General features: G+C 40.7%; 1 protein-coding gene across 11 annotated transcripts in view; it reads left to right on the top strand.

Annotated features, from left to right (window-relative positions):
• The window catches only part of ETV6 (ETS variant 6), a 132,763-nt gene that overhangs the window by 43,111 nt on the left and 77,222 nt on the right, over positions 1 to 12,430 (top strand). For 7 of the 11 annotated variants that reach the window (NM_001199273.3, XM_046907643.1, XM_046907721.1 and 4 more), the window contains exon 2: positions 1 to 130. The exons of 1 other annotated variant lie outside the window; for it this stretch is intronic. In NM_001199273.3, the coding sequence (NP_001186202.1) occupies positions 1 to 130 (130 nt within the window). 3 more of the 11 variants (XM_046907575.1, XM_046907938.1, XM_046908004.1) reach the window with 3 other exon arrangements.

A 12,430-nucleotide genomic window follows, 5' to 3' on the forward strand; every position in this document is an offset into this window, starting at 1 on the left:
CAAGAGAGAATTTCGTACACACCTCCAGCCAGCCCAGTACCAAATTACACTTCCTCGTCACCACTACATGTCCCAGTGCCTCGAGCGATCAGGATGGAGGAAGACACGATCAGACTGCCGGCACACCTGCGTGAGTGTCACTTCCTGGAACTGAGGAGGGTGCAGGGCAGGGTGAGGGGAGGATTCTTTATTATTATTTTTTTGTTGTGGAAGATATGTGGGGAAGTACCCCGGCTTTAGAATTTTCTTTGAAGCTCTTGCTGGTTTGATTTTTAGTATATTATTTTTAAACGACTCAGGTCATCGTTTTCTTTCCCCACCACCACCTCCTATCAAGGGTTTGGCTTCTCTCTCTTGACAGGGAAAAATGTGGAGGTTTTATTTTGTCAGGAAGCACTTAGTATGTGTCCGTGTTTTAGGAATTGCTCACTGATATGCTGTGGCACAAAGTCAGTTTCACTAACTGTGGTAAGTGGAGTACATCTTTTCAATGGGTATTTTTCCAGTTGTTGTGAGTCTCAGTAGTAAGTAGTCCTGGAGCCCAGGCACTCTGCTACTCTCAGACGGAGGCAGTGATGAACAAGGAGGAAAGGGCTAATTTGTACATGAAAGGATAGTGCAAAGGAGGAAGGACGCCTTTATAGCAAAAACTGGAGCTGGGATCAAGGTGAGAGCCAGGCACTTCCTTGCTGAATTAATGTTTGAGGAATAAGAAGGGCCAAGGTCTGTTGACCAGGGAGAGGTGAATTAGTGAGATATGGTGGGGATGAGAAAGAATGGAATTTTCCTTCTTAGGGAGGAAGCAGTTCTGATGTAAATTGAGAGATTTTAAGAAAACTTTTATCAGGTGTCACATTCCTGGGGTACTTGAGCAGTAAGAAGCAGCAGGGGCCAATGGCAAATGTAACTTAGTATGTTGCCATCTGACAAATGTATTTGGGATTTTGGAAAAGGAATGGTCTCCTGAGGTGGTCTTTCAGGTTTGTTTGTTTGTTTGTTTGTTTTAAAGAGGGGGAAAAAGGGTTTTCATTCCTGTCCTCAGCTGTTATCCAAGTACGCTCCTTTTCTGGATGCAAACTATTCTCCCAGCACTTCAGTAATCCTGTGCTCACACCCTTGATGGGCAGTGAGTTGCAGTGCTCCAAGATTGCTCAGTGCCCACACGTCTTTCTGCACAGTCCTGGTTTTGTTGCCTGTGCTGCAGCATAACCCAGGTTGTACTTTTGATGGGCTGGAATGCAAGCTGGCACTGCAGCTTTGTGGTTCTGGCTACTGCCTGAGTAGCCAGACTCCTGGGCTTTCTTGCCTCTGCCTATGGATGCTGCCCTGTTTCCCCTGCCTTGGGAGGACTTTGCTGGTGCACTTATTTTGAAGCTTATGTCCAAAATGTAGAGAAAAAAAGCCAACATGGAGCAGTTCTCTGCACTGTGGCTTTCAGCCCCTGGGATTTTTTTTCTTCCCCTTGTTGTGTTATTTAGTGGAATTTAATTCTGGCTTGAGAACTGCCGTCTGTCCTCTCCGCAGAGGATCATGTCTGGCTTTCAAATTTTATTGCCTTCCTAACTGGGTTTAACAGATGCACAACATAGAAAGGCAGAGACCCTTGATGCTGGAAGGGTGGGGCACTGTTTACTACCAGCTTCCTTCTTATCACTTTACCATGCCAGGTAAAGTGTGAAGCTTAAAAGGTTTCCTTTCAGTCAAAACTTTCTGCCCAATGTTTTGGGTGTGATTGAGCCTTTTGCCTTGATTTTTTTTTGTTTGTTTGTTTTTTGTTTTTTCAATTTGCACATTTAAAAACTTTTAAGGAAGCTTTTGTGCCATTATTATTTCCACACCAATCTGACCTTCTGTATTAAAAAAAAACACAGAAGATTAATAATTAAACATCTGTGGAATATTCTTTGACAAAGTCAGTGTCTCAGATCATAAACGATGTGAAGCACGTTTATATAGCCTTACTAGTAGCCTTACTAGTCTGTAGCAATATAGTATTTTTAGCTCAGTATGCAATAATTATTGACCCAAGCACGCACATTCAGAACCACTGTTTAAAGTGTATAGATTTATAACAAGGTCAGAAGGGACCACTATGAATTTCTAGAATGATCTGTGGTAATTACTCGAGTTACAGAATTTCACTCAGTAACCTCTGTGTTTTAAGTTCAGTAACTGCTTGAGCTATAGCATGTTATAGAGAAAGATTCCACTGTGTAAAGACTCAAGGGATAGGGAGGATATAAGGTTTCTTCCTAAGTTCTGTCAGTGCTTAAAATGCATAATTATCCTCCTTATTTGCTGTTCTTTTTTTTTTTTTTTTAAGTGCCCTATTTATAGTTTGAATTAGTCGAGCTCGGTTTCAAACTACTGGATCTCATTATTGCCTTTCCTGCTAAATATTACCAAAAGACTACTCTTGATTATAGGTGCTTTTTGATAAAGTCACTCTTTAACCTTTTCTTGACTAAACTGGTTAGGATGAGAGGTTCTTTATCTTCCTGTACAGTTTGTGGATTACAGGTTGTGTTTCTACCATCTCCTGTGAACTGTTTCCCACCTAAGACATCCTTCTTAAGGTGAAGACTTCAGACCTCAAGATCATATTCCAGAAGCAGTCTTCATCATGCCAGCTATAGAAATAGCTTAGTACATTCTGGATCTTGAGTCATGATGTTCAAGGGCTATGAGATTTTGCAGTTCCTGCATGTACCCTTCTTACTTTTTAGAGATATTTAGACACGGCTTTGGTCACAAATCTGAACATTTATAAAATGGCAAGTGTCTGAGTTCTATTTCAGGCTGTGCTACTTTGTGTGAAGATTGGATCTATATCCACAAAGTCTGAGGGTTTTTTTAAATCTGAGATCTTGTTTGGTTGCAGCCTTGGTTTTGTTTCTTTCGATGAGGTAAAGCGTAAGCTCCCTCAACCCTCACTCCAGTGCAACGGCAAGATATGATGTTTCCAGCCATGCACAGAACTGGTAGCTGAGCGTACCTCCATTTACTCTCTGTTCCATGACATTCTGGTGTTACAGAACAAAGACAAATTTCAGCCCTAGACTCTATGTTATCCATTTTGCCAACTTGCAAGTTCAAGAACCGTGCTACAGGTACCACTGAAAGCAGCAGTTGGCCCAAGCACTGATTTTGCTCCAGTGGCAATGCAGCAGGAGAAAGGTTTCTCCTCTTCGCAAAGAGAGAAACCTTTTCGATGGAACGTGAATTACACTTGGTGGATTCAGATAGTATTTTATGCCTTCCATATTATAAATTTCATTGTTTCTAATGTTTAAGAGCACTCTAAAGGTGCTAATACCCAACAGTATCTGGAGAATAAGTAGAGCAATTTCCCTTGCAATAAATTATTCCTCAGTGTGTGGTGAGCAAGTGATTCTTAGCTATGAAGAAAGAATAACTGCAAAGTTGAGAAGAATGTTATGCAGATCCCTCAGTGCTACCAGCATACAGACTATTCTTTCTTTACACTGATCAACACAGATAGAAATCTGTAGAGAAACAACCTTTCCCATGATTGATGTGAAGACACTTTTCCCATTTTCACACATTCTTCCCTGTTTTAATTAGCTGTTTCTTACCGGCCCAGTGTACTCCTGTAATATAGAACTACAGTGTAATCAGTCTTAACAGTGAAGCTTTGGGATAGTGAGAATGATTTTCTGACAGTGCACAATTTTATCTGATATTATACTTCTCTGTAAGTGACTTTTGACTCATGCATATGAAAGTGCTCATTTACCTAATATCTACTTTTTTATCTCTAAAATACGTATTGGGCGTGCTGTAAATTAACTACCAGTACAATGCTAGAGAATGTGTTTGAGATATGTAGTCGGAAAGTACAATGATTTCCAGTTTGCACTTTGTCCCTGGTATATATGCATGGTAGCTTTGCAGCATGCCTGATCTCTACTAGACTACGCTAACATCAGGTAGAAATAGTGTATGGACAATGGAGTGGTTTAATTCCAGAGAAGCAATTTCAGTTCTCCTACAAAGCTCTGCCCTTGGTGTCTTCTGTGACCTTGGTTATCTTGATTTTGTTTCCCTACTCTAAAATGAAAAAAATAGTGAGTGCACAATTTTAAAGTTGTAAATATTAATAAAATAATAATAAAGAATGCTGTGAAAGATGGAAGCTATGACGCTATTTGCATACCCCTTATCTCTGAGGAAGTTTAATCACTATTACCATGGAGAGAAACTTCTTTCTTTTTCTTTTGTATTAAAAACAACATTTTTTGTCTGATTCGATGACATTAGTTATTCATTTTATGCTCTGGCCAATAGCTTGTGGTGAAAAAACTCTGGCATCTGGAAAGAGGGTACTCCATGTACGATACGGATATGTCTATTAATATGTGCTGAATCAGTGAATAAACCGTTTTTCTCTTTTTTGTAGTACACAAAATGAAAATAAGGTGTTTTGCCTTCTATAACAGCAACTGTAATTACATGCTTACAGGCTTCATGATTTTCTTTCAGTCACTCTGAACATAAAACTTCTTCAAGAAGAGACACAGAAACATCACTGCTGAAAAAGGACTTGTTGCATGCTCTAATCTGAGCCCTTGCCTGTAAAGCAGCATTCCCCTGTGCACATATCTGTCAGTTTGCACAGCCTGATTTCTATCTCTAAAGGGCATCTTCTCTTGGGAGCACATATGTATTTGTTTAGGGAGATGGACATTATCTCATGGGCAAAGATTTCACAGTGTTCTCTATTGATACAAGCATGAACAAGAGTTCATTTCTTCCTCTGAACTAATTACTCATTTTTTTTTCTTTGCTGTTGGCATCCTTCATGTGCCTGCAGCCCATTGTCATAGCAAGGCACGTTGCACATACTTTTCTGTACACACAAACCAATTATTCTTGGCAGCAACTAACTTTTCTTGTTCTTACTTTTCTCTGAACCCCCAACAGCCTGCACTACTATTCAGAGTAAAAAGACACACTCCAGATACCAGCAGCATCATTTTGTGCTGTTGTTTTCTTGACTGCGTTCACTTTTGGATGAGTGGAGGTGAGGAAAGATGGGGACCTGTTTGTAAAATTCTTTGAGTATTCCTTGTTTCAAATATAAAATTGGGTTCTAGTCTTTGGTTTTCCAGTCTGGGGTATGTTCTAGGCTACAGATGATTTTGGTAAACTTCATTGCATATAGGTCTGGTCATATTGTGCTAGTCTGATCACTTCTTTTAACATATTTGTGTTCCTTTTAATTGCTCTCTGTTCCACTGCCTTCATTAAGGAGGACTAAAGGGAAATTTGCTTAGTTTTCTGCAATGATTGTGTTAAGGGCTTAATTTTAGTGACTGCTTTGTAGGAATCTTTCTGCATGCTTTTTATACTGGTATTTTATATTCTTCAGTGGAAAGCAATGTAGTGCCTCTGTATTGGTTCTCCATTTTTGTGATCTGTACCACATTCTACAAGCAGGCCCTCTGTGTAAGCCTTAAGACCGGGCATGAGTAGAAGGACAGGTCAAAATGTTGAAGAGCTTTCAGCTGGGAGGTTCTTTAAGGCATTTATCAGACACCAAAGTAAATTTGTTGTGAGTTTCTTTCTCATGACCAGACCTTGTTGCTTGTATGCATCGTTTGTGTTTTAAGGGCACCAGTTTTCTTTTTTGTAAAGGAATACAGGAAACGATTAAGAGGGAGGAAACAACAACATTGTCAGGGTTGCCAAGGATCCATTTTTTCTGCATAGTGTCTATTAATTATGTTACTCCTTTTATTAATCCTTTGGTACCTGTTAATTATTCAACAATTCTGGCTAGCAGCTGGAAAAGCCACTTTGAAGCGTTAGACATACTATTATTTAGTTACTAGAATATTCAGTGCGCTGAACTGAAAGTATGTAGTGAGACAGGAAAAAAAGCCCTTCACCCTGAGCCACATTTAGAGTAGCAAGCAATAAAAATATTTACTTTGGAGGGATCTTTGGGGAACAAAACTGTCTGACGCACATACAGGAAAAATAAAATAAAAGCTGCATAAGACAAAGGGACTGCGAGAGGTGGCCAGAAAGTCAAATTAATGACTATGAGACTGATCCGCTGAAATGAATACTTAGATTCCCACTGATTTTAACAGGATCTGAACTGGTCACTTTCTCAGATGATTGGCTTCTTCCTCATCCTTCTTTGCTCTTCTCTGACAATATGGCCACTTAAACCTAATTCCTCCCTCTTACTGTCCTTCACATGCTTGTCTTTCCCTCTAACCTCCTTTCTATGCTATATTTTATTCTCTCTGTGTGTAGCTTGTCGTTTCCTAAGCAATCCAAATCCACTTCCAAAAAAAAGAAAAGAAAAAAAGCCTGAACATTAGCACTACTCTGCACTATTCTCTACCACCTGATTGTTTGCAGTTCTCAATCTTCTTGCTGTTGCATCCTCTTGCACCGTAGGCTTTTCTTTCACATTTACGCTGTGAGCTACTGAGAGCAGGGCCCAAACATTTTGTAATGATTTATGATTGTGAATTACATCTAGTTGTTATAATGAAAAGCATGTAAAAGGGAGATGTCATTTATACTTACCTTTCCCTACATGTTCAGGTTCTATCAGGGTTCATCTGAATTTAACTCATCTACAGATTCTCATTGCATTTCTAACAGCTGATATGGAGGGGGGAGGGGGGAAGGGCTCAGTCAGTGTTTTTGCTTCAGTCCTTGCCTCTAAAACAGAGGACGTATGCTAAAGCTTAGCAAATATATCATTTTAGGAATGTATCAATATAGCCAGCTAGTGACTTCTTGAGTGTGGTACAAAGCATGTCCTGCCTCCTGGGTGTTCCTTGCTGTGAGTTTCCAGTCTGCTTTGAGGCAATCATTTGGATAGGTTGGAAGCTCAGTCTCAGATTGACTCTTGAACCACGTCTGGACACAGTATAGATGCAGCTGTTCTATACAGAAGAATGTTATGTGGAATATGTGGGACTGGGGGACTAAAACCTTATTACTGATCCAGCAGGGAAAATGGTAGTCTTTGCACCATGGAAATCCTCATTTACACTTTTCTGACATGTTCTTTGTTTATCTCCTGGAGGGAACTGAGCCCCTTGTCACAAGGTGTACATCAAGGTGACTCGGGGTCCATTTCACTCTGTCTCCTTGATGTAATCAGCTGTTGAGCTGAACCTTAAATCTATTTGCTCTCTACTGCAGCCTAGTTACTGTGGCCAAGGCACCAGATCAAATATAAAAAATGTTTTGAAGAGCCAGCGCCATGAACTGATTTCTGCTTCTTGAGTGTTTTGTACCCAAGCACTTTTTTATTTATATATGCATATATATATATATATATACACACGTATTTTATTTTCATGTGTGTATATATATACACAAGCTGAGTTACTGCAGCAGTTTCCTGCACTGACAACCCCAGTGGAAGTGTGTGGATGAATGAAATCCTTCCTGTCCTGGTGGGAACCTTTAAAGCAGCTCTGATGGGAATCTGAGACCTGTGCTTTGGGGCATGGAGAGCTCATGGTGTGAGGGTCTCAGTGGTACTCAGCCGATCTCTTACACTCCTGGAAGGCTTCATGTAGGGGTTTTAAGTATTCAGAACACAGATTCACCTCTGTTCAGTGGGGAAAGGGAACAGTATCACTTTAATGTGGGATTCAAGCTGGTCCCTTGTGGAATTCCCCTGGAAAATGTGGGGAGGAATAAGAAGCAAAAGCAGAAGGACATTTATGGCATTGCTGGATTTGAAGCATTTTTAGCTTTGTCTTAAAGGGATGCTGTCAGAATCAGTGACTCTAAAATTAGATTGCTTTTCTCTTTCCATCCCAAATGTGTCTAATTTTTTTTTTTCATTTGTGTTTTGTTACAAATATTCTATGTTAATTTTTTAAAAATAAAGTTAATGTAAAGAGCCTAGTATTGTTAATAACCATACAGTTAAAAAAAGCACAGAAGAGAGGCTGTGTTAAGCCATGACTAAGAACTCTACGATAAGAAATGGTTGTGTGATGAGTGCCTTGCAACAAAACACAGAAGTGATAGAAAACCCTGCAGAACCAACATAGCATGTGTGCTGCATCCGCTCCTTTAGTAAAAACCAGAGCTGAGCCCCTGAACATTGGAAGAAAGCACACCTGTCCAACCCTTAGAGGGACTACCAGGATGTGGTGAGCTAGGATCTGGAATACTACATCCAGATGTGGAGTCCTCAGTACAGGAGAGACAGAGACCTGTTGGAGCACGTCCAGAGAAGGGACACAAAAATGATCCAAGGGATGAAACACCTCTGCTGCAAGGACAGGCTGAGAAGAGAGTTGGGGCCATTCAGCCTGGAGAAGGTCGCAAAGTAACCTGATAGCAGCCTTTCACTATCTAAAGGAGAACTACGGGAAAGAAGGGGACAGACTCTTTAGCAGGGTCTGTGGTGACAGAACAAAGCTTATAGTGGGCAGACTTAGGTTAGATATAAGGAAAAGATCTTTTACAGTGAGGGTGGTGAGGCACCAGTACAGATTTCCCAGAGATATGGTTGATGCCCCATTCCTGGAGACTTTCACGGTGAGGTTGCATCAGGCCCTGGACAACCTGATCTAGCTTTGCATGTCCCTGTTCATTGCAGGGGAGTTGGACTAAATGAACCTTAAAGCTTCCTTCCAACTCTAAGGATTCTAGGATCCTATGATGTGCGAGGAGAAACCTACTGCAGTTTTAAGATACTGGGGATTAGTGTAGTGGTGGCCATGTGCACACCCACTCACCCCAATACCAAGTATTTGACATCCCTTTTATTGATTTGGATTTCCTTCTACACTACTTGCCCCTGTGATGGTACTCCTGATAAAAGCATGGCCAGATTAAATAGGCTTTTGTGCCTGATTTATAGCTCCTCATTTTATTGCTGGAGCAGAAGGACTCAGTGATGATTTGTAAGTTTGGAGAAGACATTTTTGGTGAAGTGGTTTCATCTAGATTTGGCAGCCCAATCTCCAACACCTTAATTAGGAGTTTCTTCTTATATAAAATCCCATTGGATCTTATTGCATTTGAAAAGGCAGAGGCACTTATTCATCAACAGTTCCTCTTCTGTGAATTCTTGTACATCTTGTCTGTCTTTTATGGGATGAATGCGTATGAATGAGTATGTTCACTGTTCACGTCTAGTGTAAACGTTTTGTACAAGGCATGCCCAGTGCAGGACTAGCAGGCTGCTGTTAATATAGCAGTGAATTTTGCTCAATATGTTGTTTATATATTTATATTATTTGTATATGTTGTTTGTATATAACAATGAGTTGTTTATATATTTAATAGGAATACAATTGATGATGTTTGGAGTTAATGAACAGTCAATTCTCATGGGCTTTCTACAGTTGGATAACTGGGATTCTTACTGAGCTCCAAATCTTTGCTTATGGATCTTCATATGTAAAAATCATGCTCTGGAAATAGCCATGAGCAGCCTGCTTTGTTTAATGCATGTACCTGTGTGGTTTTGATCTCTGTATTTCTATATCCTGCTAAAAAAAAATAAACAGAAGTGTCCATTCTGCATTGGCAGCCGGGTCAGGTAACTTTACAGCAATTATACAGAGCAAAAACCGAAAGTGTTAAATTTAGCTGCAACAAGTTAAAATGGAATGAATGTCTTCAATAATTAACCAACACATCCTTCCTGCCTTCAGAGGCATGATGTGGGGTGTTCAGTGGAGATACAGGATAAGGGACTCATTCCGTGGCAAAGTGATGGGTGTTGATTTGGAGGCAGGGCATATCTACCTATTTGAAAGTTTACTGAGTGGATCCTTTTAGCTGCAGGTATTTGCAAGTCTCACAGTTACAGCCCTTTATTTTATGTGCTGCAAGAAACTGAGCCTGTCTTCCAAGGGCAAACACACATTTCCTTTGTGGCCTTTGTCCTCTCTCAGTGCTGTGACATGCAGAGAGGATCATACCCCAAAATGGACTTTTGGCTTCATGTGTTGAAAAGAAGAGCAGAGGTTTTGTTGGGTTTTGGACTACGCATCACTGGGCATGCCCTGAGGTGGAAGTAGGTAGAGTGAGATGGGGGACAAGATGTCAGTCAGGAGAGACTGAGGCTATCCTGCATACAGGGAAGGTGAAATAAACCTGGTCTGAACAAATCAGTTGTAGTCAGCGCCATGAGAGCCAGCTTTTTGCCAGAGTGATAAATGTTGCTAATGCTTTCTGTTGAGTATAAGTTCTAGGAACTTGCATGTTTCAGAAGAAAGTAATGTAATGCTGGTAATGAAATTGCACTGTTACAGTATCCTGCAGAAAAGGCTTGCTTTCTTAGCTTAATGATTATGTTCTCAGCATTATTTTATGTTTCCCTCAGGTATCTTAAAGCTTCTTCTTTGCAGAACAGAACTCCCAAAGGGAGAGGGACCTGGTCAAAGCATTGACTTATTTTTCTAAACCCATCAGCAGGGAAAAAAAAGGAAAGAGTATTTTTGAAGGAAAATTTCCTTTTTGGGTTTTTGCATCTCTGAAAGAATTTCCGATGTAGGCAGACAGTAATTCCCAGCTACATGTTTCCTGATAAGGAAAGAACTCCAATAAATGCAGCTATAAATAGCTACCTTTTTATTTTTTAAATCGTAGAGAGACTTGTTTAGCCTTTCTTTCAAACTGCTGAAATAAAGGGTCAGTATGAGATTGGAGCCTTATGTTTGGCACCCACTAGCACTTCAGATCCACAGATTAATATTTTAATCTGTATTTATATAACTAATTATGTTATATAAAGTTTAGGTGTCTGTTTATTTCTACTTGTCTTTCTCATGCTGCTGTAAAAGAAAAAAGCCTTACTCGTTATATGGTAAGCAAAAATTGCATTTTGCCTTCCTGTTTTGAGAAAAAAATATTACCTGTTTTAAGCAGAATTCAGTGTTTTTGCTATGTGCCTGCATTTTAGTGATTCCTTTCCTGTAGATAGTTTGCTAAAGTGCTTTGTCATGTCAGAGTAACCATCCTCTGTATCTAAATTTTTTTTTAACTACTTTATTTTAACATTTACTATGCATGTGCTGTAGGAAATTAATAGACGAATTCCCTTTTTTTCTGAAAGCAGCTTGTTGGGACAATTTGTACTTCTAGTGTATAAACCTTCCAAATTTTCTGTATTTTCTACCCCCTTTTAGTGGTTCTTTTTCATGTATTTTTAATGTTGTGGCTTCAGTTTTGGACTCCAGCTAAATTTTTCCCTTACTCGTCCTGTTTTTCTTAGCTCTTTTAAGTAGTTCTTTTTGCAATCCCAAACACACAGTACCTTCAGAAAGTGGGTAACTGTTTACCTACACATAAATTTATAGAGATGAGTAAATCTGGTGCAAGCAGTGGAGTGAAAACTTCTTTACTGGTTAGATTTCGGGCCAGTATCCATAATTCATATGGTATTTGAAAATGTGCGTGTGTTCACCAGTGTGATTGTTTTATGGAGGATGAGTCCACACCATAAACCATCCTGATCAACAGGCAAACCTCACCTTTGTTTTTCATCCTCGTGTCTGCCCGCAGGCTGAAGTGTCTTGTGTGGCTGCTAAAGGGTGGCATCTCCACAGGCAGCTCTGGTGCCAGTGACAGATCCTCTCTTCTCCCTGCTCTCTGCCTCATCGTTCTTCCTGGATTTGCCTGAGGAAGCACAGGTCACTCCATGGTTGAAGCCCCTGGACTGAGTGTGACTCCCTTGCCACTGGCAGTTAGCTGAGAGTTGTGGCCCAGCATGGCAGAAGCTGGGTTGAACAACCTTCCTTCTTCTCCTCCCACTCCTCTCTCCTTCCAGCAATTTCGCAGAATCTTATGACTTGCAGCCAAATTCTACCCACAAGGGCACTCAGCTGCCACGGGCCCCTCCTCTTGGCCTGCTGGCTGTGTTCGGGGCTGGCATGGAGCCTAACAGATTGCACAAGGCCGCAGCTGGTGGAAGATCCCCTTGCCCCTGCGGTGCATTACTAGTTGAGGTGCCACAACAGAGCTCAGTATGCTCTCTTTGTAAGCAGGCTGTACAGCCCTTAGCATGTTGATTGTAGTCCAGTCTCCTCTGAGAGCACCTGAAGCACCTTGACCTTCTCCCTTCTGTGCTCTGGGCCAGCACAGAAGAGGTTGATATGTGCGTGCAGGTCTTGCTACGCCTCTTCAACAGGCCAGTGGAACATGTGCAATTAATATGATATTAATTAATTATGGGGAGAAGTTGCTCCTGGCAAAGGAACCAAAGCTTCCAGCTTATAAAGTGAATGCTTTGATGCTGAGCTTTAAAGAACATTTCCATCAACTCAAGCCAGCAGAGAGGTGCTGTGATATTTAAACCCTCCCTCCTTACAGGCTCCAGAGCTCAAAATCCTGCCACGCTGGGCACTAATAACAACAATAGTAATGATAAAAGAGAGCTCATGAAACACATTTATGGATCTGC

The sequence above is a fragment of the Gallus gallus genome, chromosome 1 (genome assembly GCF_016699485.2).
Source record: "Gallus gallus isolate bGalGal1 chromosome 1, bGalGal1.mat.broiler.GRCg7b, whole genome shotgun sequence".
Classification (NCBI taxonomy): Eukaryota; Metazoa; Chordata; class Aves; order Galliformes; family Phasianidae; genus Gallus; species Gallus gallus.